At 49.9% G+C, this 27,157-nt stretch overlaps 1 protein-coding gene across 11 annotated transcripts; it reads right to left on the bottom strand.

Annotated features, from left to right (window-relative positions):
* Nucleotides 1-6,127: 6,127 nt before the first annotated feature.
* Nucleotides 6,128-15,253, bottom strand: LOC109735305 (uncharacterized). 11 transcript variants are annotated; one of them, XR_012201983.1, is made up of 6 exons: nucleotides 15,188-15,253; nucleotides 14,836-15,122; nucleotides 11,066-12,853; nucleotides 10,302-10,364; nucleotides 6,767-6,930; nucleotides 6,128-6,691 (listed from the first exon to the last, which is right to left on the bottom strand). XR_012201983.1 is itself a non-coding variant. In XM_073508106.1 (3 exons), the coding sequence occupies exons 2-3, from the start codon at nucleotides 15,065-15,067 to the stop codon at nucleotides 11,286-11,288; spliced, it is 1,800 nt and encodes a 599-aa protein (XP_073364207.1). In that variant the 5' UTR covers nucleotides 15,068-15,122; nucleotides 15,188-15,253; the 3' UTR covers nucleotides 10,931-11,285. The 11 variants fall into 11 exon arrangements, 1 of the variants encoding a protein (XP_073364207.1); XR_005770772.3 differs by lacking the exon at nucleotides 15,188-15,253 and having other exon boundaries at nucleotides 10,243-10,364; nucleotides 14,836-15,177; XR_005770765.3 differs by lacking the exon at nucleotides 10,302-10,364 and having other exon boundaries at nucleotides 6,128-6,930.
* Between the last annotated feature and the right edge of the window lie 11,904 nt (nucleotides 15,254-27,157).

Genomic DNA, 27,157 nt, shown 5'->3' with positions numbered 1-27,157 from the left:
GCCTCATGAGACCTATCAACTATCTCACTCTCTCTATGTGGTGGTTCACTCACTCCCTCAAAATAGGTGCACTCAAAGTCACATATGGTGGAGTCACTCATCTCACTCAAGTGGTGGGGGTTGTGGCTCTCCTCACATGGGAATTGGGGCAACACGTCATATATGGGGCTAGTGGTGAAGTCACTCTCACTCTCAATATGGTGGCAAAAGCCACTCAAGTCATCATACGTCGTCGTGGTCGAAGGGACAATCCTATGCTCAACCATCTCATCGCCGTCGCCGTGGATGAAGGCCGAAGATGGCGCATCATCACTCTTCTCCATGACCGAAGGGAAAATCCCATGCTCGATCATCTCGTCATCGTTGCCGTGGATGAAGGCCGAAGATGGCACATCATCACTCTCGCCTCCTAAGATGGAAGCATCATCCTTGCTCGCCACCTTGTCGCTCGCCTCCAAAGCTTGGTCCTTGAGGGTCTCCGTAGTCGTACTTGTCGCCGCACCGTCTTGAAAAAGAGTCGAAGTAGACTCGGCACCATCAATGCCACAAAGAGGGATGGCGGTGAAGTCGAACTTGGGAACATCGTCTTGGAGCTCGTCGGGCTTGGACATCTTGGTGGTACTAGCCTCATGCTCGTCGTCTTTGAGCTTGGTCTTTGAGAAGTGTGCTTGGGGTGGAGAAGCCTTGGCCTTCATGAGTTCTTGTTCCGCCTTGAGAGCACCAATGTAGTTGTCGTCGAGGGACTTGTAGTTCTCAAGGAAGATAGTCTTGGAGATGTCGTTGTTCAATCCCATCATGAAGTGGAACTTCATTGACATGGGGTCGTCCACGCCGGCACGTCGCAAGGCATTCTTCATCTCCTTGAAGTATGTGTCGATGGACTTGTATCCTTGGTTGGTGTTCTCCAATTGGCGTAGAAGTTGTTCCGTGTAGGTTGGAGGCACGAACTCTCGCCGCAAAAATCTCTTTGTCTTGGGCCAACTCATGTCGCGGCTCGCCGAAGGTGTGTGAAGCCACCATGTCGAGGTGTAGTCGTGGAAGTTTCTTGTGGCGCACTTCACTTGATCTTCGGGAGGAACTTGATGTAGCTTGAGGTAGTCGTCCATTAGGCGCTCCCACTCGAGATACTCCTCGGGTTCTTGAGTCCCATAGAAAGGAATCGCATGGTCGATGTCGAGGTAGTAGCTCATGGAAGTCGCGGACTTGAGCTTGGGGAGCTTCTCTTGAGTGTAGTCTTGAGGTGCGTGTTGGCGAAGATGCCGTATGTCCGTAGGCGAAGATGCCTTGAAGTCGCTTGGTGAAGATGCCAAGGGAGATGGTGAAGTCGTTGAGCGGTTGTTGGTGTTGAGCTCGTGACCTTCACGTTCTTGGTGGTGATGGTGTCGATGCCGATGTGACCTTGCCGGAGATGGTAGCTCGGAAGCATGTGTACTTGAGTGTCTTCTTGAAGATGAGGAAGATCGCTTGTAGGACTTGATGAGGGGTTTGATCTCCTCCATTTGAGCATGCATCTTGGCGTCGGTGGAGTTATTCATGGCATCGAACTCCTCGTTGTTGTTGTAGACCGAAGGTGAAATGCCTTGCCTATCCATCACAAGACTCGAGTAGAGGTGAGTAGGAAATGAGATAAACAATACCAAGTTACCTTTACCAAAAGTTGAGGATGTATCCCATTTCACTCAATGTGAGATGAAAGAATAGTGGAATTGGTACCGGACTTGTTCACTCACACCTATCAAATAAAGCTTATGGAGTGGCTCAGTGAGGATAGTGGCACAAAAATTTAATGCAAAATGTTAGCAAGAGTCAATAATGTTGAAAGAGATTCACAAATTTGCAAGTGAAACAAGTAGACCAATAGCAATGAATGGCACACGGAAACGCACACACGGATAGATAAATGGGGTCGTGCAACCAAGGAATGAGCACAAAATGTGGAATCCACGGAAAACACTCGTGTTGCACAACTCAAGAGAGATGCTAGCACGATTGCTCAATAGGCGGATACGACACTTGTGCACAACCTATAAGATGCAAAATGGATAAACTTGCTATCCCAAGTATGCTATGTATGTATGTTCCGGTGCTTTAGCACAAGATGATCCAAGATGATCGAGTATGATATATTGTGATGCACTATGATGCTATGGCACTTGCTTACAAGCTCTTTGCTTAAAAGCTTATTCTTTTTTTTATGTGGCCACAATGCGAAATGCACAAACCAAGATATCAATTGTGTATATGCGGGAACAATCTTTGTGACACAAGAGATGATATGATGATACCAATATGATATGGTATGTATGTAATGGAAGGTGTATCGATGATCACTAATGTGCACAAGTAACGTTGCCGGCAATACTCAAATGGCTAGTCTCGATAGTCAAGTGACGCAAAATGGGCTAGGGGTTATCAATGCAATAGCAAGGGGAATGTACAATGGTGTCGTCGAGGTTACCGTCCTTGGCGATGATGAGTGGCGGTGTTCTTGATGTAGATACCAAGAGGATGGGGACTCGTCCCTAAGTAGCCGAAACACCTTAGGAAACGGAAAAAACTGCGAACTCAAAATCTCAAGGACAAAAGTCAAATGGTGGTAGCGGAAAGCGGTGGTAGTTTTGCACTTTGCAATGCGGAATTGGAATGATGGGTTATGCGAGTCAATGTTGAAGTGACCGTCCCTAAGTAGCCGAAACACCTTAGGAGACACAAGCCACAACTCAAACAAGCTCAAACAAAATTGGGTTAAGTTGGGGTGTTGGAAGTGTATGGTGGGCACGCCTATGCAGAAGTGGAGGTGGTGGTTGATGAAGAAGCAACCGTCCCTAAGTAGCCGAAACACCTTAGGAGACTCGAATCACTACTCAACCAACCACTAATGCTATATGGATAAAAAAGGGTTAGGTTGCGGCAGTCGGTGGTGGTGTAGCGGATGATGTGGTGGAAGCCCTAGGCAAAGATGCCAAAGTTCCAAAATTTGATGGAGTCAAATGGTGTTGGTGGTATTTTTGTGGGATGGGGAATGTCAATAGCTTCAAAACGAGCTAAAGAACATCAAAATCGGAGTTCGGATGAATTAGTTATGGACAAAACAAAAATCAGCCGAAGTTGATATCTACAGGTAGCGGACGTCCGGAAATGGACGGATGTCCGGTGGCCGGACGTCCGGTGAGCTCGGAAATCCGCTAATTTCGTTCTAGAATGGGATGCCGGACGTCCGGTAAGTAGCGGATGTCCGGTGGTTCCTGGGGCTCCGGACGTCCGGTAAAGTGGCGGTCGTCCGGTGGGTCGGGGTCAACGCAGGATTTGAACTCCGGGACGCGATTTTGGGCGGAATTTGGGGATTTTGGGCGGAATTTGGGGATTTTGGGGTCAAAATTAACGAGATTTCGTGGATGAAAGATGGGGAAACTTGGGGAAATGCTAGATCCACTCGAAACCAAGCAAATCCATGGATCAAAATCAACAAAACATCATCAAACCAACAAATCACAAAAAACATTTGGGGCTATTTTTGGTGGGGATTTTCGAAATTTAGGGTGGAACACACCAAAATCAAGCTAGAAAACGAAGAGGGGAGGCTCCGAAATCGTGATCAACGTGGCTCATGATACCAAGATGATGTAGGGTAGAACCCTAGCTGGCCGATCTTTCACGAAAGGAGCGGGATCCCTCGAAGAACACGAAGAACACGGGGAAAAACAGAGAGAAATCACAAGGGGAAACACTCAAGAACAAGTCCAATCACATATCCACTAGACAATCAAACACACAAGATCCACAAGGTACATGAACAACAAAGGGAAAGATACAAGGTAGCGTTCATCCCAATCTTTGGAGGAGTTGAGGTCTTGATGATATCCTAGGAGGATCTTCCCGTGAGGGGTCTTGGACATATCCCGCAGTATCTTCTCACATGGAGGTCTTGAACTCCATGGGAGTGGTAGTCTCTCTCTCTCTCTCAAGAGTAGAGTAGAGTGGTACAAGGAGCAAAGCTCTCTATCAAATGAGTTATCACTTTTGCTAACCCTAGAAAGGAGGTGGAGGTGGTCTATTTATAGTCTAGGCCACGAAGGGGTAAGTGGGAAAGAGATACAAGGCCAAAGGCCCACAGCTGCTCACAGGCAGGTACCGGACGTCCGGTGGCTCGGATTGGTCCGAACGTCCGGAAGTCTTCGGACTTCCGCTAATTTCCTTCTGTTGTGATGGGGTCGGTCGTCCGGTGGAGGCCGGGCGTCCGCTCGCTGGGAGGTGTGGCCGGTCGTCCGGTGGAGGCCGGACGTCCGCTTGCTGTAGCATGCGCTGCCTGTGACTTGGCTGGCAGGCTGGCGTTTCCAGGCGTCGGACGTCCAGTCCCTACCGGTCGTCCGGTGGCTGTAGCTTGTAGCAGCTCCGTCTTCTTCCGTCTTCGTTTCCACCTTGGCGCTTGCACTCCTCCACGTCGTCCGTAGCGTTCCAACAATACCTATGCATGCACACGGGAGAAGTGTCAAGTAGTATACCATCCTCGAAGGGGTCAAGTGAGCACGTGTAAAGGAGATGATTCACCTTTATGTATGTGAAGTAGATGTCGCACGTGTCACTTGCCAAACGGACTCTTGACATGGTGATGTCCGTCGGATGCTCCGCATCACAAAGCGTATGAGACAACTCCAAAGACGTCAAGAATCCGGCCGTGTTCATCTCCGCACTATGACAACAACAATAAAGTCCATCATCCATCGGCCGCCAACAATCACCGCAAAATGCAAAGGTGGAAATGGAAAATGATTTTATTACCTAGTAGGCATTTCATCAAGAACTTGGCGGTCGCGGCCGCCAGAGGCGCCGAAGTAGTGCTCGTAGGGGTGGCCGGAGACGATGCATGATCCGTCGGACGGGGGCGAGGAGCAGGAGTGGTTTTTTCTTCTTCATCATCGTCGCGCCTCCGCGAGGGCCGACGAGGCCGTCATCGGCTTCCGAGCTCATTTGGCACTAGCGGGAGCAATGGGAGGCAGTCGACCGTCGTCGGAGAGTTAGTAGCCACCCCATTGACCTTTCTACCAATGGTGGCAGCCGGTGTGGTGGACCGGACCAGATTTTTTATGCCCGGCATTCTTCGGTGTGGCGGCAACGGGGGAAGGGGGTTGATACGTCTCCAACGTATCTATAATTTTTGATTGTTGCATGCTATTATATTATCAATCTTGGATGCTTTATATGCTATTTCATATCTTTTTTGGGACTAACCTATTAATCCAGTGCCAGTGCGAGTTCCTATTTTTGCTTGTTTTTGGCTTTCGAAAAATCAATACCAAACAAAATCCAAACATGATGAAACTTAACGGTGATTTTTTGTGAACGAGAAGGGACCCTAGAAGGTTCGGGGGAGGCCAGAAGACCTACGGGAAAGCCACGAGCTCACAAAGCGCGCCCCCGAGCTCATGGGTCCCACGCAGCTCCGTTTGACCTAATTCCACCTTTATAAAATCATAAATATTCGGCGAGAGGTTATGCTCAATTCACAAAAAAAAATTACAAATGTCATGACTCTTTCCCAGATAAAAAACTAAAGATCTCAGATCAAACATTTTCACCACCTTCGATGCTCGCCATATTACAGTACTCTCATCAATCATCTAAGTTGTGACATCTTGGATTCAGTTCGACCTTGACATCTCAAAAATAAAAAATTGTGATGCCTCATCTTTTCACCAAATTTGCTGCTCAACGTGTTACACCCACCCCTGAAGAAGATACCCACATGTCATAAACACAAAGGCAGGTGCCTTAAGGCACCGAAGCATTGTCCGACATATTTAGTAGCAATGGACAGCCGCCGGTTTGCTATTAAGTACACCCTCTGTTTCTAAATATTTATCTTTCTAGACATTTCAACAAGTGATTACATACGGAGCAAAATGAGTAAATCTACACTCTAAAATATGTCTACATACATCCGTATGTGGTAGTCATTTGAAATATCTAGAAAGACAAATATTTACAAACGGAGGGAGTATATCATTAAAACGCAGCCAAAAAAACACGCCAACAATTCTATGTGGCATCATCTAGTCGTCTAGAAAAAAGATAGGAATTGCATGGCGATTAATCTTCTGTACATGTCAGAAATATATAGAGACCAGAGTTGTTCCTCTAAAATTTCTCCAAAATTTGGATTATTATTTGAAAGCTTCCCAAACAATCCTGAAAGACACAATGTTTTTAATCAAAATATAACCCGCCAGCAACATACTTCGATTTTGTATGAACACCCCTAACATGGCCGCCAATAAACCCACGTAGCTCAGTACCGCTGTCCAGGAGCTAGTATATCTGTATACTTCTCACATTACAGTATCTAGGGTGTATAAATCACGACTGGTACAAATCATATACTCCCTCCGTCCGGAAATACTTGTCATCAAAATGGATAAAAAGAGATGTATCTAGAACTAAAATACGTCCTGATACATCTCCTTTTATCCATTTTGATGACAAGTATTTCCGGACAGAGGGAGTACGTATTAAAAAAGTAACTTCTTGTCAAAAAGCCTTGTCCTAAGAAACCTGATAATTCCTAGGTCACCTGTCCCATGTCCTAACTGTCATTTGTTAGATCTAGCTTGCATGTGACTCTTTGTTTTCAGTACAATCCAATGACATACGCAGATACGTACGCCGCATGATTTGGAATTTCTACTCCCTCGAACTGCAAAAACGTCTTATATTAGTGCGCAGAGGTAGTATCTTCTAAGCACTTGTATTTGCTTCAAGATTCATGCACCTGTCCCCTTATCTCTCCCCTTCTCCCATGCCGTGACCCCCCTTCTCTTAAATTTATCCCCGCTGCCACCGCCAGTGCTTCCTTGCCCTTTCAACAAAATTGCCAGTTCCGTACCATCGCCTTGCTTCTGCCATCAGAGCAGGCTAGGTGTTGGGACTAGGTGCCTGCATAATAAAAAGCGAGAACAATCAGATGAGATGATGCACTTCTCTAGGTCTAGTAGTAATCTACTCTGTGATAGTTCAAACAGAAAGATGCACTTAAAACCTCAGGGAAACATGGATAAATTGTTCAGGATTCGCATTGACTGAATATCAGCAAAGGAAGTGAAACATCTTCCTCTGGAACACGCACTTATGTGCGTGTAATTTTGTACTGTACTAAAAAATGGCGTCAAAATAATGCAGGCCTTTCAACCAAAAACGACTGGTAAAGAAGTCTGAAAAGCAAAGCTAGAAGAAACCAAAACCAAAACCAAGACACAAACACAAACCAAATATTCAAAAAGAAAAGGAACAGCCATCCTGCTATGCATATGAAGTGAAACATGAGCACACCATATGTTTTGAGCGGAAATGAGCACACCATATCCTTCAACGGAAATGATTTGCAAGGCACCACCAAAATATCGAGCAAAAAGGGCGAATGGCAACAAGACATTAACCATATCCTGCTAGTTACGCCTTCACTAGGGCCATCAATATCAAGTGGATTCTTTGAAAACTGAAGAATTATACGGAGGCAGTTGCCATTCCACTACCTTCATCCCTGACCTCCATTAGCAAAGCATTGAAGGTCAAATAATTAAATCACAGGTTCACCACCTGGGATGTATTTAATGAGAACATGTTGACTCTCCGCATCAAGTGATGCACACAGTCCACAAAATCTAGCACTCTGCTGGCATTACAAAGCATGTACTCCGGCTAGCCAAAACTCGAGGACCAAGGATATTATTCGTAACCACCCATGATTTTCGAGCATAGCAGCAGCCAATCAGATTAACTCGCAGTTATTTCGGAGCATCGCAGCAGCCAGCTTCGCTTTTGCATGCAGCCAACCATCGCACACGTCCAGCGCTAACAAGATTAACCCGTCGTTATTGCATGCAGCAATTCACCCAAAACGGCAGCCAATCCTGCATGCGTTCAACAGAGGGGATCATCGAGGGGAAGCAAACGCCATGTCCAGCGGGGCCTTAAAACACAGACGCAGCTGGCTTGCTAAGTGGCCGATAAACCTGGACGGAGGAAGTATCACATAGAAGGATTGATATCAAGAACTTTGATTCTGCATCTACTTTTAGTAACAGCGAGTGAATGTTGTTGAGGAAGAGGATGTAGCAAGAAATTAAACTGACAGAGAACTCATAAATTGGATTCCCTCACAGCCGTGGAGATCTATGTGAGTGAAGAGGCCCAGCACCAATATATGGACAAGCCAAAATGCTACCACACACTAAAGATCAAAACAACAATATTCCACTGAGAAATTTTGGCAAATCTCCCGTAAACATGGTAATATGGACACACAAGCAGGACGATTGAAATATATGCAGATCATAAACACAATATGAGTGCAAAACTTCCATATAAACAATACAATGTTAAATGTAAAATCCATACAGAACTCAAGCCTGTGATCACCACCCCCCCCCCCCCCCCCCCGGCGGTCCCAGTGACACATGGGGTTCCACGTAAACTGATAAGAACATAATCCGAGCAGGTTCCTAGCGTGAGCTGCCATGGGGCTTCACCTAAACATTCAAGATTCATAAAGAAACCTTCAATGACCTACTCCCTCTGTTCACAAATACAAGATGCTCTAACTCTCAGAATCGGAAATAATTTGTTACCCATGGTGGTAGTTACGCACGGCTCCAATTTTTATCTCTAATTATTTTGGACTATGAAAAGTGACTCCATAACGAAAATATCATGACTTTGGACCAGTCAGGCAAGCAAATAGGCAATTATGCCAAAAAAGCAAGCAAAAAGACTGAGAGAAGTGAGGAAAGGCCCTTTATACACAACGAAAAGGCACTTTTGCCAAAAAGGAAATAAAAAAGACAAAGAGAAGTGAGAAAAAGTCGTTTCTATACAACAAAAATGCACTTGTGCCAATGCCATAAGAAACCCGACACCTCATATATCAAAAATGGCACTTATGCCAATGCGTGCGTAGCTACCACCATGCATAGGAAATCGCCTCTCGGAATATGTAGACACGTTTTAGTGTCTGTTCACTCATTTCAGTCCATATGTAGTCCATATTGAAATATCCAAAACATCTTATATTTGTGAAACGTTGGGAGTACCTACTAAATATAGCATGGTAACAAGACTTCAACTAATCACATCACTAAATGTACTCCAGCAAATGATCATGCGAGTGTTTGCGTGTGCATATCCAGATCATGTGCTATCCCCCTACAGCAAGTCGCTTAAACAATCACCTAGCCATCAATGGAAACATGGCAATATGTGGTACAACCAAATGAAAAGACACCATATGAAAGCACAAGATTATCTCATAGCATTAGTCCATTTGCAATTGACTACCGGAGTACAATGTTTTCCAAATTTCAACAACTATTCAATGATCACGTGCATGCATGTCAAAACATAAATCTCATACCACACACAAGTTATGGTAAGTTATCACAAAAAAAAAACCCATAAATCTCATCAATAGCTTATGTTGAGCACAACTAAAGTGACACCATCCGGTGTCCACCCACATCCACACCATCACATGAGGGCATGTGGGATCTCCAAATCTGGTGGAGTAACCTCCAGCTCATGGAGGTTCATAACCAAGGTCTGCAACCTTTAAATGCATATGCAACAATATGCATTTATTTTCTCATAAGTGCGAATCATAACCCCATATATTCCATAAACACGAGCAAGAATTCCAAGCATAATAAGAATGATTCAGTAGCCATATTCGACAAAAAAAACCTTCTCAAGAGTCATGAGTAACATATACAATGAAGAACAAGGAGCGAAAAATACACAAACATCCAATGGTATCAATGGTGACATGCATCCATTGACTACCAATATGCATGTACCTGCCTCAACCAGAGTGCAAGGTGCAGCTGTGGCAGCTCCATCATATTCCATAAACACGAGCAAGAATTTCGAGCATAATAAGAATGATTCAGTAGCTATATTCGATTAAAAAAAACCTTCTCAAGAGTCATGAGCAACATATACGATGAAGAACAAGGAGCGCAACATACGCAAACATCCAATGGAATCAATGGTGATGTGCATCCATTGACTACCAATATGCATGTACCTGCCTCAACCAGAGTGCAAGGTGCAGCTGTAGCAGCTCCAACATATTCCATAAACACGAGCAAGAATTTCGAGCATAATAAGAATGATTCAGTAGCCATATTCGACAAAAAAAAAACTTCTCAAGAGTCATGAGCAACATATACGATAAGGACAAGGAGCGCAACATACACAAACATCCAATGGTATCAATGGTGACGTGCATCCATTGACTACCAATATGCATGTACCTGCCTCAACCAGAGTGCAAGGTGCAGCTGTAGCAGCTCCAACCCAACTTGCCTCTAACACTCCTGTCCAACCATTGCCAACAATCCACCTCAGCCCCTCCAACGTAGAATTCAACTAAGAGCATTGAAATTCTAGAAAACATGTTATGAGGTGGGTGACCAAGTGACCATAATATCATGGAGACCGTGCTTTGGAACCCTGAGTTATACCTCAAACGACTATTTGGCTGATCATAATGATTAGCCAACTTTGCTAACCCATAGAAATTTCAGCACAAGTTGAAATATAGCACATGATGGCACTTTAAGCATCTACAGAAAAATACTCTAAACTTTCATGTTGGATCCAGATTTTAAATCTAAATTGTATAATCTATTATGTTGGTGCTCAAGTGACAATTTATTATGTTCATAACCAAGGTCTCCAACCTTGAATGCATATGCAACAATATGCATTTACCATGGAGTCATGCTTTGAAACCCCGAGTTATGCCTCAAGCGACTATTTTGGTTGATCATAATGATTAGCCAACTTTGGTAACCCATTGAAATTTCAGCACGAGTTGAAACATAGTAAATGATGGCACTTTAAGCATCTATGGGAAATACTCTAGAACTTTCATGTTGGGTCCAGATTTTAAATCTAAATTGCACAATTGATTATGTTGGTGCTCAAGTGACAATTTAATAACTTAAACATAATCAAAGAAATCCTCTGGAGGCCGACATTTTCAAACAGTAACTTGAGTTAGGTAAAGAAATACCTACTAGAAAAGCTAGTGAAAACCTCCTCCACCTCTTCTTCATCATAGCCCTCCTTCCTCTCTTCCTCCTCTCGGGCGGTTGAAGAGAAGGGCATACAAAGAATCCAATAGGAGTATACCTGTCACTTTGTCAGCATGGCCTGCCAAAGGGGAAGAGCATGGGGTAGACTCTGGAGTGAGCTGGTGCAGGACAAGCTGCAACGCCAGGGCGGCACGGAAGTCACGAGCGGCGCTGCTGCAGGAGAAGCTGCATTGCCTGCCAGAAGTACCCCGGAGGAAATGTCCAAGCTGGATGCAGCTGAGAAGCACCCACTTGATGGTACTGTCCTGCGACTGATTGGTGAGCTAGAACTGCCGTAGGAGGATGAGGGGCTGAAGATGCCAGGTGCAGCTGAGAAGCACCCACTTGATGATACTGTCCTGCGACAGGTTGGTGAGCTAGAACTGCCGTAGGAGGACGAGGGGCTGAAGATGCCGGTTGCAGCTGAGAAGCACCCACTTGATGATACTGTCCTGTGACTGATCGGTGAGCTGCTAGAAATGCCGTAGGAGGATGAGGGGCTGAAGATGCCCGTTGCGTCATCACGTCTGGTTTACCCAATGACACAGCTGTTGACATGGCGTAGACTCCAGACTGAGCTGGGGCAGAAAATTTTCCATCACCCGTATGTGGCGGCACAGGAGCCGGAGGTGGACTTAGCACAGCAGGAGTCGCCTGCAAGAAGCACCATGGTGGTGGTGTCCAAGCTGGAAACGGCCGAGAAGCACCCACTTGATGATACTGTCCTGGTCCTGCCATTGGCCGGTGAGCTAGAACAGCCGTAGGAGGATGAGGGGCTGAAGATGTCGGTTGCGTCACCACGTCTGGTTTACCCAATGACACAGCTGTCGGCATGGCAGGAGTCTCCTGCAAGCACTCCGGTGGTGGTGTCGAAGTTGGGCCAGAAGGAGTTTCAGCAGTTGTCTGTGGCGGCGCAGCCGCGACAGGGGAAGCTGGAGGTGGAGAAGGCACATGAGGGGTCGCCTGCCGGGAGACAGACCCTGGTGAGGGCGTGACTAAGTCTTGTGCATGTGCCGGCTGCCACTTGACAACGCTGTTAGGATTCGCTTTGCACACTCGATCCTTGTGGCCCTGTCGGCCACAACCGTGGCAGTCGCCACTAAAGGTGCACTCTGCAGCACGGTGCCCATCACCACACTTATAGCAGATCAAGCCCTGCCCCTTGACTGCTTTTAGTTGCCCTTGCGTTGGTTTCTTGAAAGCAGTTTGCTTAGTGCTGGTATTTGCCAGCCCAATCATCTTCTTCAGCTGCTTTTTGCTTGCTGGTTTGGACACATTGTCTGTCTCCATTTCTCGAGGTCGCTTAACTTCACATTTCTTATCTGCCATGCCATTAGAACCGCTTTGACGATCATACAAAATATTCTGCACTTCAGGGTTGGCATCTTGAGTCACATCCAAAGAACTAGAAACTATGTTCCTTGATGTAGCCAAATCATCCTTATTGCCACAAGATGTGCTGCTTATGTATGGTGACTGTTCTAATGGTGGTTCTCCAGCCACAAGGCTTTTCCAGAGCCAAACACTCTTTGCTGCAGCAGTAAGTGTTTGAGACACGTTTGGAGGTTGTGCCAATAAAATATTGTATCGCCTCATTTTAAGCTTATGAATGGCATGAGAGAAGTCCCGGTCACCAGAGATAAGCAGATAATTTGCTGGTGGAGGATTGTCAATAGCCCAGAACAGCATGTCAACCAAGATCTTCTTATCACTTGCATCTTTAATGCCTGCATTCGCTAGGAAATAATAGTAAATGAAAAGATGTGCTTACATATACAGTATGCTATACATGTAACTCAAAATGTAATGCAATCAGTGCATAGCTTTGCCATGTTCATTGGCCAGCTCCGAAAAGAATATTTGGGATAAAAACCTATAGTGGTACTTCAAGGTCATTCTTCTAATCGGAAGACATTTTATACAAATTATGGATTTGACAAATGGGAATGATAATCTTGCAAGCTATAGTTAAAGAAATCAGTTACTCATAAGAGTATTGTGTAGTACACGCTCACTTATTTGGATCACTGGATAAATCATAAGGAAAGTACAAAGACAAACAATATTAAGAATCATAGAGGAACCACATGTTGAAGAGAAGCTTGTCCAACATCGATTGAAGAGATATACGAGATAGAGTTGGGGTAGCACCGATTGAAGAGAAGCTTGTCCAACATCGTTTGAGATGGTTTGGGCATATTCAATGCAGGCCTCCAGAAGCTCCAGTGCATAGCGGACAGCTAAAGAGTGCTGATAATGTCAAGAGAGGTCGGGGTAGACCAAAGATGACATGGGAGTCCATAAAGAGAGATCTGAAGGACTGGAATATCACCAAAGAACTAGCCATGAACAGGGGTGCGTGGAAGTTAGCTATCCACGTGCCAGAACCATGAGTTGGTTTTGAGATCGTGTGGGTTTCAGCTCTAGCCTACCCCAACTTGTTTGGGACTAAAGCCTTTGTTGTTGTTGTTGTATAGAGAAACCACATATACTTTTCAAGCAGCGCATGTCACTTATTGGGCTGTTATGTGCACGGGTATAAGATTAGCTAATATTCAAACAAATTATGTATATATTTAAATACGGAGGGTTATTAAGATAGGAAGAGATGAGACTAGAGATAGAGATCGAGTCCATATGCCTATTCATTGGGTTATTACATGGGAGTCATGTAAGTCCTCCCATACAAGATACAAGGGACGACATATGTATGTATCTCAACCAAGCAATAAGAACAGTTTATCAACCTATTTTCTCTCTGATTCGTGCATGAGTGATTGTTTGGGGGTCACATAGGTCTCCATGTCAGCCTCAGTTTCTTTCCTCGACAATTTTCTTAACCCCCTAGCAGCTTCTGCTATGAAGTTCCAGTCATAGATGCCAAGGAAAAGGTGTGTTCCCCAACGCTAAGGTGATGAATCAGGGCTTGGGCTAAAGCTATGTTGATGCCGACTGGGAGGCTAGCTCTGGACAGGCAGGAATCACTGAATCAGGATCATTATTCGATATCATTAGGGGAAGGTTCTCCTTGCTTCTTGGAAATTCATGCCTATTTGTGCTAGCCCAGAAGGACGCAGAAATTTTTTGTGCATCCGTGCTTTGGTGTTGGTGACCAAGTGCCCAGGGGTGCTTCAGTCAGACTGTGGCTGTGCCGTGAAATGGGTTTACGTCTCTGCAGTCATCGAGCTGGTGTCATATGAAGGAGGCGAAGGCGTTACTGTTTACTCTTCAAGAGCTGAATGCGGGTCACCTCCCATCAGTGGCGGAGCTACGTTGAAGATTGCAGGGGCCATCCCCCCCCCCCCCCCCCCCCCCCCCCCCCCCGCGCATTGTTTAGCACACTTAGATAAGTGTGAGCCGAGTTGTGGTGTGTTCATGAGTGTCAGAACATTATTTCGTAATCAAATGAAGCTGACCTGTTCCTAAAAAGAGAAACCACGAGACTGAAATCAATTAGAGGAAGCACACCCCAAGTCAGGAAACTCCTAGACCCTAAGATTCCACTATTATTGTCCAAAATTACGCCACATCCATCAACCATACGTCCATACCCACTCAGAAGCATCTGTCTCAATCGAATATCCCAGCAATCAGGTCACCACACAATCGAAACGGCGCAATCCACATGCGCCGGCGAGAGACAGACCACTGACCAAAGTGATAAAGCAGAGCTACTGGCCGTACGTAAGGAGGAGAAGGGGCTCCGTACCGGCGGGGACGTGGTGGAGGGAGACGCCGGTGCTGGAGAGGGCGTGCTGGACGTTGTGGGCGATTTGGTGGGTGTCCCCGTAGGCGGAGACGGAGATGGGGCCGCGGTAGCCGGCGGTGGCGAGGGCGGAGCTCATGTTCTGGACGATGAGCTGGGGGTCGCAGCTGCGCGGGACGGCGCAGTTCTCGATGTCCCACCACACCGACGTCTTGGCCGCCGCGTACTCCCCCATCGCCGGCCGCCGCTAGGGTTTCGCCGGCGGAGATGTGCGGGGGTCTTCGGGGCTTCTGCGATTTGCGGCGGATTAATGCGAGGATTTTTTTTCGAATTATTAATGAACGTGGGAGATTACCTCCAGAAAGAAATCGGACGGGTTCTGTAGAGCCCTAACGTACATCGTCCCTGCGAGTCCAGGCCGCCGCCGCCGCGTCAGGACTGGTGTTGTAGAGTTTTTTTTTTTTTTTTTGAACTGGTTTTTTTTTTTACATCAATTTTCGAACTGGTTACTTGTGCGCAAACCTGGCCACTGGGCCCCTAAAAAAACCGGCCATCTGGGCCCGAAGACACCTTATAAGGCCGGCACGGCCCGGCACACCATTTTCGGCCTACTGAGTTTTAAGTTTTTAAAAAAAAAAATCTATAGGCTACTCACCCTTTCGTCAACTCTTTCATCTCTGAGCTAGCTACACTACAGGCTCTCGCGAGAAATCATGTTCTGCGTCTCTGCGAGCTACTGCCAGGAAAACCGAAAGAGAGGTATGTGTGGAGGCAAAATTTCGTGTTTTGACCCTTTTGTGGTACAAAATCGGGATCTGACCCCCCTTTAAATTTTTTTGGACATTTGACCCTTTTTCCTACCGCCACGAGGCCCGGCGGTAGGATTACCTAGGCTACCGCCGGACACTGCGGCGGTAGAAAACTTATCCATGTCAGCAGCGTTAACGGCCTCCGTCCCCCCTCCGTCCCACCCTACCGCCGCCGGTCATGGCGGTAGCATGTCCGATCCTACCGCCGGGTACCCTGGCGGTAGGGTGCGGGCAGTTATAAGCCGTCGGCCGCCCCACCCCTCCCCTTATCCCCCAACCACCCGCCTAAGAACAGAGGAGTTCTTCCTCTCGCCCCTCTCTCTTCTCCTCCACTCCCCCCCTTGGATCTTCGTCGTTTCTTCACCGTTTTTGCGGATCGAGATGGCCCCGAAGAAAGAAAAGTAAGCTCCCTCGATCCCTCCAATTAGTTTTAGTCAAATAGCTTCCGATTCGTCGCATTATTTGATTCAAATCACCCCCTTCTTTGAACTAGATTTGAATATTTGAATCCTAGGATTGATTTAGGTTGATTATAGATGTTATATTGTGTTAGATATGAACTCTAGTCACTAGTTGGTATGGTTATGTGAAGATGAACCCTAGTTCATATTATTTTTGGAGGATTTTTTTTATATGATGCATGTTGGAGGAATTTATTGTGATATGATGATGCATGTTGATATGCTATGATGCAAGTAGTGGATATAGTTGGAGAACAAATGTTGAACACTCAAGATGAACCTAGTTCATAATTTTTTGTGTTAAAAAAATTTATGATATGATGAATATTGGAGATATTTGTTTTGATATAGGATGCATGTGGATCTTATATGATGCAACTAGTGGATTTTGTTAGAGTAAACATGGTTAATCGCTCAAGATGAACCCTAGTTCATTGTTTTGTTTTTGAAATCAATATGATATGATGCATGTTGGGTGTTGTTGGAGAAATATGATATGATATGATGCATTTGAACCATGGTAATTGCATCTTGATATATGTATTTTATTTAGTTCTTGATCTGTGTATTGTATTTAGTTCATGTTCATGATAATCTTGATATATGATTATTCAAAGATTGAACTCACAGGTTTTTTTGATGTGATGGACCTTTGTTATGCATTGATATGTTTGTAGTTAATGATGAACCCTAGTTCATGTTGAAAAATCTTTTGATATGCTTATGCAATTCTTTTAGGAGGCCACCTCTTGCGGACGACATCGGCACGAAGTACACTTATACGTCTCCAACATATCTATAATTTTTGATTGCTTCATGCAATATTATATTCTGTTTTGGATGATTAATGGGCTTTGTTGTACACTTTTATATTATTTTTGGGACTAACCTATTAACCGGAGGCCCAGCCCAAATTGCTGTTTTTTTGCCTATTTCAGAGTTTCGCAGAAAAAGAATATCAAACGGAGTCCAAACGGAATGAAACCTTCAGGAACGTGATTTTCGGAACAAACGTGATCCAGGGGATTTGGAGTCTACGTCAAGAAATCAACCAGGAGAGCACGAGGCAAGGGGCGCGCCTACCCCCCTGGCGTGCCCTCCACCCTTGTGGGGCCCACGTTGCTCCACCGACGTACTTCTTCCTCCTATATATACCTACGTACCCCCAAACCAACAGAGGCATCCACGAAAACCTAATTCCACCGCCACAACCTTCTGTACCCGTGAGATCCCATCTTGGGGCCTTTTTCGGCGTCCTGCCGGAGGGGGCATTGATCACGGAGGGCTTCTACATCAACACCATAGCCTCTCCGATGATGTGTGAGTAGTTTACCTCAGACCTTCGGGTCCATAGTTATTAGCTAGATGGCTTCTTCTCTCTCTTTGGATCTCAATACAAAGTTCTCCACGATTCTCGTGGAGATCTATTCGATCTAATCTTCTTTTGCGGTGTGTTTGTTGAGACCGATGAATTATGGGTTTATGATCAAGTTTATCTATGAACAATATTTGAATCTTCTCTGAATTCTTTTATGTATGATTGGTTATCTTTGCAAGTCTCTTCGAATTATCAGTTTGGTTTGGCCTACTAGATTGATCTTTCTTGCAATGGGAGAAGTGCTTAGCTTTGGGTTCAATCTTGTGGTGTCCTTTCCCAGTGACAGCAAGGGAAGCAAGGCACGTATTGTATTGTTGCCATCGAGGATAACAAGATGGGGTTTATATCATATTGCATGAGTTTATCCCTCTACATCATGTCATCTTACTTAAAGCATTACTCTGTTCTTTTGAACTTAATACTCTAGATGCACGTTGGATAGTGGTCGATGTGTGGAGTAATAGTAGTAGATGCAGGCAGGAGTCGGTCTACTTGTCTCGGACGTGATGCCTATATACATGATCATACCTAGATATTCTCATAACTATGCTCAATTCTATCAATTGCTCAACAGTAATTTGTTCACCCACCGTAATAGTTATGCTCTCGAGAGAAGCCAGTAGTGAAACCTATGGCCCCCAGGTCTATTTTCCATCATATTAATCTTCCAACACTTAACTATTTTTATTGCCTTTTATTTTACTTTGCATCTTTATTATAAAAATACCAAAAATATTATCTTATCATATCTATCAGATCTCACTTTCGTAAGTGACCGTGAAGGGATTGACAACCTCTTTATTGCGTTGGTTGCGAGGTTTTTATTTGTTTGTGTAGGTGCGAGGGACTTGAGCGTGGCCTCCTACTGGATTGATACCTTGGTTCTCAAAAACTGAGGGAAATACTTACGCTGCTTTACTGCATCACCTTTCCTCTTCCAGGGAAAGCCAACACATTGCTCAAGAGGTAGCAAGAAGGATTTCTGGCGCCGTTGCCGTTGAGTCTACGCAAAAGTCAACATACCAAGTACCCATCACAAACTCTTATCTCCCGCATTACATTATTTGCCATTTGCCTCTCGTTTTCCTCTCCCCCACTTCACCTTTGCCGTTTTATTCGCCCTTCTTCCGTTCAATCTTGTGTTATCATGTGCCTTCTTTTTGCTTGCATCTTCGCTTGCTAAGAGTTTATGGATCCTCATCCACTTGCTAATCTCTTCACTACAAAAAAAAGACACATCCGTGACATTTTGGGCCGAACAATTTTTTTTCTATCATACATATGACACTTCTATGACGATAATTGTGACAAAACTCGGTATCATCATAGATGTAGTGGGCTCCTACTTCTATGACAAAAAATCATGACAGAAAATGGGCTTTTCGTCCTGGGCGGGCCGGAGATGCAGCTGCATGACATTCTTTGGGCCGTCCATGACGGAAAAAACCGTGGTAGAAGCGAGGGCGAGGAAAATTTCGGCGAGTTCCCGGTTACGGTGGGAGGTCGGGGGCCGAGCGATGCGCGTTTCTCTCGTACACGTACGCGCGTGTGTGTGAGGCATTGGCTCTAACTGAACCCGAGCGAGGCGTTGGGCTCTAACTGAACCCGAGCGATTGCACTGCAGGCTACGCATTACTGAACCCGAGCGATCGATCGATGGCTGTTAACTGAACCCGATCGAGCGATTCCTTCGCTACTGCTGCTAACTGAAGCCGATCGATGCTGCCTCTGGGATGAACAGTGAGCGTTGCGGGGGGGTTTGGATGAACAGTGAGCGGTGGCGTTGCCTCTGGATGAACAGGACCCCGTGGTGTGGTGGAGGGCTGGATGAACAGTAGACGGTGGAGGGGTGCCCGTGGAGGGGTGGTTGAACAGGACCCCATGGTGTGGAGGGCTGGATGAACAGTAGACGGTGGAGGGGTGCCCGTGGAGGGGTGGTTGAACAGTAGCCGGTGGAGTAGCACGTGGTGGAGGCTGGATGAACAGGAGCCCGTGGAGGCTGGAGGAGGTCGACGGTAGCCCGTGGAGGCTGGAGGAGGTAGACGGTGGAGATGAACAGTATCCCGTGGAGTCCCGTTTTGCGGTACGCCACACCCCTCCCGATGAACAGGACCCCCGTTTCGACCGTAGGAGGTCCGTTTCGTCCGTTTTGCGGTACGCCACACCCCCCAATCAACAGGACCCCCGTTTCGACCGTAGGAGGTCCGTTTCGTCCGTTTTGCGGTACGCCACATGTCGGAGTAAATGGCCACGGGTAGCCTAACCGACTACCCCTGGCTCTTCAAAAATTATCAGGCCATTTGAGCCTTCAAGCATTCAAGGCATTGGGCCGCCTTCCCCCGGCCGGCTACCCCCGGAGCCGACTCTCAGAAGGCGACCCAGCCTCAGAAACCTCCCCCAAGATAACTACGAGATGGCCGACTCCAGGAAGTCGGCCACGGAGAACGCCGACTCCCAAGTGCCGGCCATGAAGAGCGCCGACTCCAAGAAGCCGGCCGAGACCGCACCCACCAAACTACGCCCACATAACGGTGACAAGACGGGGTGTGGCTACAGTGCGGCCCACTACCCCCGAATCCCGAGGCAGGCATGGCCACAGGACGCCGTACAGGTCGGCCATTTCCCGTCCGGCTCGGCCCTGTAGCCATGCTGGCCTCAACGTCATCCACGACAGACGCCAGTACGGCCTTCGGGCGGCGGGCCCCTTCAGCCAGAGAGAGGCACGAAGGCGGCCCGGCCTCCCCCAGTCGGCCAGGGGCGTAGCCGGCCCCCAGAAGTCGGCTACTCCCCTCCCTCGAAACATGTGCCACATTAAGGAGACAAGACGAGGTAAGGCTACAGTGAGAGCCCTCGAGGCGGCACACTGTAGCCACGCTTACCTCGACGAATCCCTCGTCATCAGGGGCGAGGCTACAGTAAACAGCCGCCGACAAGACCCCCAGGCGGTGGGGCCGGCCTGTCGACCAAGAGGCCGGCAGGCGGCGGGACCCACCAGTCGGCGGGCCCCAATGGCCGGCGGAGAAGCCGGCGAGCATAGACACTGACGACTGGGACCCGCGCCCAGCCGGATTACAATTGTACCCCCGGGGGGTAGGCCTATATAAACCCCCCGGGGCACCCATGCAAAGGGTTGGCTTCTTAGAGTTACACACACCATATAGAGAGGGAAGCGAGAGCTAGACTTGCTCTTCTCCTCCCTTGAGCCACACAGCTCAAGGAGCACTTGTAGCTACTCATTCTGATCTAGTGATCATGCGGAGACCCCGCAGAGCAGGACTAGGAGTGTTATCTCCACGGAGAGCCCCGAACCTGGGTAAGATTCGCCGGCGAGCATGTCTTCGCCTCATCCCGTTTCCAGCCACCGGCGACGTCTTACTGGCTCCCACAATGATAAGCCATCCGTTGGCATATGTCGCACCTACCACCCGACATTTGGCGCCCACCGTGGGGCCAGGTGCACCGTCGTCCGGAGACCTGTTCTGGATGGGAACCCTTTTCCTCCCCCGCGAGCGCAGCCAGCCTGCTGCACCCGATGGCGTTTGCCCCGACGCGCTGCAAGGCGTCGACGACGCCTGCGCGACGAGCCGCCTCGCCGATATGCTCGGCGAGGCTCGCATCTCCGACGAGCCCGCGTCCGACACGGGCACGGACTACCCCGAGAGCCGCCTCGTCAGCCTCCTCGACCAACTTCACGTCTCCAGCGAGCCTGCTGCAGACTTGGAGTCGGTCGGCTCCACCGACCCGATGCTTGTCGATTCCGACACGGCATCGCTCGACGCCTACCCCTCCGACGTGGTGGTCTTCGACGACCCTCTCCCTCGAGCTGACAGCGGCAGCAGCGCCGTCACCGAAGTGTTGGTCATCAGCCACGTCGCCAACTCGGGCGAGAACGCCCACGACGCCCTGCAAGCAGCGATGCACGACTTATCCATCCCCATCCCGGCCGACGCCGACGCCGAGACCTTGGAGGCACGCCGCCTCGCCCTCATCGCGGAAGGCCAGAAGATAGCCTCCATGAGACGCCTCACCGGGGCCCACCAGCGCGAAGTCGACCGCGCCGCCTTCGGTACGCCGCCGCGTAGCGGGCCGAGCCGAGCCGGCTTCGTCCAGAAGCGCGGCGCGGCTATCGCCAGCATACTGGGGGCAGATCGCCCCGTCTACGCCACCCCGCTCGAGAATCTACGAGCCGCTCAGGCGGCCGCTGAAGAGCTGAATGGGCTGGGAGCCGATGAACTCCCCTACATGACAAGGCGGATCCAGCAAGTGATCGACGCGGCCGCAGAACGGCACGAAGCCGGCGCCCGCGCTGATAGTCATCCCCCGCGCCGGGAGCACGCCGCGACGTCCCGGTCGCTGACTGCGAGCGGCGCCTGCAAGAAGAAAGACAAGGAGCCGGCTGCTAGCCGCAGCCGGACTCGTATCACCATCGAGCGCGACACGGAAGGTCGCCCTCGAGCGGTTGAGCGCCAAGGAAATCCGCCTCCTCCCCCGCCTCGAGGGGAGAGACATCCCACCCCGCCGCGTGTCACGCATCCGACTCTTGGTGGCCGACTAGGCCGCCGCGAAGGAGTCGGCGAGAACGACGCCCGCCACCGGATCGACCGCCTAGCTCGATCCCTGGCGCTAGAAGAAGAAGACGATGTCGTCCCGCCATGCTTTGGCCCCCGCATCCGCGACGAGCCCTTCCCCAAAGGGTTCTCGCTCCCTAGAGACGCGCCCAAGTACAACGGCTCTGTGAAGCCGGAAGATTGGCTCATCGACTATTCTACTGCGGTCAGCATAGCCAACGGCAACAGACGCGTCGCCGTGAAATACGTCCCCCTCATGCTGCAAGGCACGGCGCGCACCTGGCTCAACAGCCTCAAGCCATACAGCGTCAACGGCTGGTTGGACTTCACGGAAGTCTTCGTCCGCAACTTCACCAGCACATACAAGCGGCCTCCCAAGCCTCGCCAGCTCTCCCTATGCGTCCAAGGGCCCAACGAGTCGACTCGCGACTACCTCACGCGGTGGGCCGAGCTCCGCAACTCCTGCGAGGGGGTGCACGAGGTTCAGGCCATCGAGTACTTCACCGCCGGGTGCCGAGAGGGCACCCTCCTCAAGCACCGGCTCCTCTGCGACGAGCCGGCTACCCTCGACGAACTGCTAATCATCGCGGATAAGTACGCCACGACCGACTCCTCGATGAAGACCGAGCTCCGAGTGGACGCCTCTGGGAAGGTGCTTGCTCCGGCTCCCAAGACGCTGGCTAGCGAGTCCAATCGGCGCCCCTACCAGAACGACCACAAGCGCAAGGCCCCTATGCCGCCTTCCACCAGTCGGCAGGTGGCCACCGTTGAAGATGAGCAACCCGAAGAGCGGCCCGCTCCCAAGAAGAAGGGTGGCAGGCCGGCTTGGCAACCGGCTTTCTCCTACGAGCAGACTCTCGACGCCCCCTGCAAGTTCCACAGCGGCGCGAAGCCGTCCAACCACACGACCCGAAAGTGCCACTGGCTCACGCGAATCTCCAAGGGCGAGGGGCTGGTGCCGCCTCCGCCTCCCGGCCCGCCGCCTCCAGCCCCCCAGCAGCCGGCGGCTCGGCCAGCAGTCGGAGCCATTCAAGATGAGTTCCCTGAAGAGCACGCCGCCTACGTCGTCTTCACAAGCCAAGTCGAAGACAAGCGTAGTCGGCGCCGTCAGCATCAAGAGGTCAACGCAGTCGCCTCTAGCGCTCCCGAGTTCATGCACTGGTCCGAGAAGCCCATCAACTGGAGCCAGGCCGACCACCCAGAGGTGATGCCGTCCCCCGGCTCCTATGCACTAGTCTTGGATGTCACCCTCGCGACGGAGAGGCGAGTTGCCCGATTCTCCCGCGTCCTGATTGATGGCGGAAGCAGTATCAATATACTGTACCGCGATACCATGGAGAAGCTGAACATCAAGGCGCAGCAGCTCATGCCAAGCCGGACCGTGTTCCATGGCATCGTGCCCGGCTTGTCTTGTTCCCCAATCGGCAAGATCAAGATGGATGTTCTCTTCGGAGACAAGGATCATTTTGGCCGAGAAGCGATCTGGTTTGAGGTAGTGGATCTGGAGAGCCCCTACCATGCTTTGCTTGGCCGACCTGCTCTGGCCAAGTTCATGGCTGTGCCCCACTACGCCTACCTAAAGATGAAGATGCCGAGCTCGAAGGGGATCATCACCGTAGCCGGCGACTACAAGAAGTCCATCGAGTGCGCCATGGCCAGCAGTCGGCTGGCCGAGTCCCTCGTAGTGGCAGAAGAGAAGAAGATGTTGGAACGGGTTGTGGCCATGGCCGGCAGGCAGCCGGCTTTGTCCCCCAACCCCAAAGATTGTGATGCGCAGGGCTCCTTCCAGCCGGCCAAGGAGACGAAGAAGATACCCCTGGACCCGGAGAACCCGGAAAGGTTTGCTGTCATTGGGGCAAACCTGGACAGTAAATAGGAAGGCGAGCTCGTCGACTTCCTCCGTGAGAATCGAGACATCTTCGCATGGTCCCCAAAGGACATGCCGGGTGTCCCGAAGGATTTCGCCGAGCACAAATTGCACGTCCGAGCCGACGCGAAGCCGGTCAAGCAGCCCCTCCGCCGACTGTCAGAAGAGAAGCGAAGAATCGTAGGAGAAGAGATAGCCAGGCTCCTCGCCGCTGGCTTTATTATGGAAGTATTTTTTCCAGAGTGGCTGGCCAACCCAGTCTTGATTTTGAAAAAGAATAACAAGTGGCGTATGTGCATAGACTACACCAGCCTCAACAAGGCCTGCCCCAAGGATCCGTTTGCTTTGCCACGGATTGACCAAGTGATAGACTCCACAGCCGGATGCGAGCTGTTGAGTTTTTTGGATGCCTACTCAGGGTACCATCAAATCAAGTTGGACCCAGTAGACCGACTGAAGACTGCCTTCATCACACCATTCAGAGCTTTCTGTTACCTGACTATGACATTCGGCCTCAGGAATGCCGGTGCCACTTTTCAGCGTTGCATGCAGAAATGCCTCCTCAAGCAACTCGGCAGAAATGCCCACGTCTACGTAGACGACATTGTGGTGAAGACAGAGAAGCGCGGCACCCTGCTGGAATACCTCAAAGAAACATTCGCCAACTTGCGCCGATTCCAAATCAAACTCAACCCCGAGAAGTGCGTGTTCGGAGTGCCAGCCGGCCAGCTGTTAGGCTTTCTGGTCTCCGAACGCGGCATCGAGTGCAACCCTGTGAAGATCAAGGCCATCGAGAGGATGGAGATTCCCACCAAATTGCGAGATGTGCAGAAGTTCACCGGGTGCTTGGCCTCCCTAAACTGCTTTATCAGCCGGCTAGGAGAGAAAGCTCTCCCCTGTACCGACTCATGAAGAAGTCCACTCACTTCGAGTGGAATGACCAAGCCGACCAAGCCTTCCATGAGCTGAAGAAGATGCTGACCACTCCACCTGTCCTGGCGGCACGGACTGAGAAGGAGCCCATGCTCCTCTACATTGCCGCGACTAGCCGAGTGGTCAGTACAGTTGTCGTGGTCCAGCGCCCGGAAGAAGGCCAAGCCCAGCTAGTTCAAAGGCCGGTGTATTATCTAAGCGAAGTGCTATCCAGCTCAAAGCAAAACTACCCGCACTACCAGAAGATGTGCTATGGGGTGTACTTCGCCGCCAAGAAGTTGAAGCGCTACTTCCAAGAGCATCCCATCACGGTCGTGTGCACCGCCCCGCTTGCTGAGATCATAGGCAGCCGGGATGCATCCGGCCGGGTGGCTAAATGGGTCATTGCATTGGCACCATACACGATCTTCTACCAACCCCGCACCGCCATCAAGTCCCAAGCATTGGCCGACTTCCTCGTCGACTGGGCCGAGACCCAGTACCTACCGCCGGCTCCCGACTCTACCCATTGGCGGATGCACTTCGACGGGTCCAAGATGCGCACCGGCTTGGGAGTCGGCATCATCCTCACCTCTCCCAAAGGCGACAAACTCAGATACACGCTTCAAATCCACTTCGCCGCCTCCAACAACGTGGCCGAGTACGAGGCGCTCATACATGGGCTCCGGCTAGCCAAAGAGCTCGGCATACGCTGGATCCTGTGTTATGGCGACTCAGACTTGGTGGTCCAGCAGTCGTCTGGCGACTGGGACGCCAAGGATGCAAACATGGCGAGCTATCGATTCCTCGTCCAGCAGATCAGTGGGTACTTCGAAGGGTGCGAGTTCCTTCACGTGCCAAGGGCCGACAACGACCAAGCAGATGCCCTGGCACGGATCGGCTCCACCCGACAGGCTATACCGACCGGCGTCTCCCTCCAGCGCCTCCTCAAGCCGTCCATCAAGCCGTCTCTAGAGTCGGACTCTATCTTCGTACCGCCTGTGCCAGATGCAGCCGGATCCGACTGGAGGAACCCCGCAGGCGCCACGGGGACTTCGACAACTGGCCTGCTGATTGCCGTAGTCGCACCCGGCCCGGGGACTTCAGAACCCGGCCCGGGGACTGCAGCAGTCGGCCCGGGGACTGCAGCAACACAAGAAGCGGTGGCCGACTCCAATTCCACGCCACCCAACCCACCCACCCGAGTCATGGTGGCCGTACTAACAGAAGAAGAAGTCACAGCTCCGTCATGGGCCCAGCCCATCCTCAAATTCCTAGTCAACAGAGAGCTGCCGGCTGATGAGATCTCAGCAAGACTAGTGCAACGACGAGCCGGAGCATATGCAATAATCAACAGAGAGCTTGTCAAGCGCAGCGTCACTGGAGTCTTCCAGCGCTGTGTCGAGCCAGAAAAAGGAGTGGCAATCCTCAAGGATATCCATCAAGGCGAATGCGGCCACCACGCAGCCTCAAGATCACTTGTGGCCAAAGCTTTCCGCCACGGCTTCTTTTGGCCGACTGCTTTGGAAGATGCCAAAGAGATAGTCAAGAGCTGCAGAGGATGCCAAGTTTTCAGTTCCAAGCAACACCTGCCGGCTTCTGCACTCAAGACCATTCCCCTCACCTGGCCCTTTGCCGTCTGGGGACTGGACATGGTGGGCCCTTTTAAGACAGCCCGCGACGGCTTGACACATCTGCTTGTCGCCGTGGACAAGTTCACCAAGTGGATCGAAGCGAAGCCGATCAAGAAGCTGAACGGGCCGACTGCCGTGACGTTCATCACTGACATCACTACTCGGTACGGCATACCGCACAACATCATCACCGACAACGGCATAAACTTTGCCAAAGGAGCACTGGCACGTTTCTGCGCGACGCAGGGTATCCGACTGGACTTAGCGTCCGTTGCCCACCCGCAGTCAAACGGCCAGGTCGAACGAGCAAATGGGCTCATCCTCTCCGGCATCAAGCCCCGACTGGTTGTACCACTGGAGCGATCGGCCGGCTGCTGGCTCGATGAGTTGCCGGCTGTCCTCTGGAGTCTGCGTACTACCCCTAACAAGTCAACCGGCTTCACTCCATTCTTCCTTGTATATGGTGCCGAGGCTGTCATCCCAACCGACATCGAGTTCGACTTGCCTCGGATCACCATGTACACGGAGGCGGAGGCCAAGGAAGCAAGAGAAGACGGTGTCGACCTACTGGAAGAGGGCCGGCTATTAGCACTCAGCCGGTCCGCCATCTACCAGCAGGGGTTGCGCCGTTACCACAACCGCAAGGTCAAACCAAGATCTTTCCAGGAGGGCGACCTTGTGCTTCGGCTGATCCAG

Source organism: Aegilops tauschii, chromosome 2 (genome assembly GCF_002575655.3).
Source record: "Aegilops tauschii subsp. strangulata cultivar AL8/78 chromosome 2, Aet v6.0, whole genome shotgun sequence".
NCBI classification, from domain to species: Eukaryota; Viridiplantae; Streptophyta; class Magnoliopsida; order Poales; family Poaceae; genus Aegilops; species Aegilops tauschii.
This window is presented reverse-complemented; position numbering and strand designations above follow the sequence as displayed.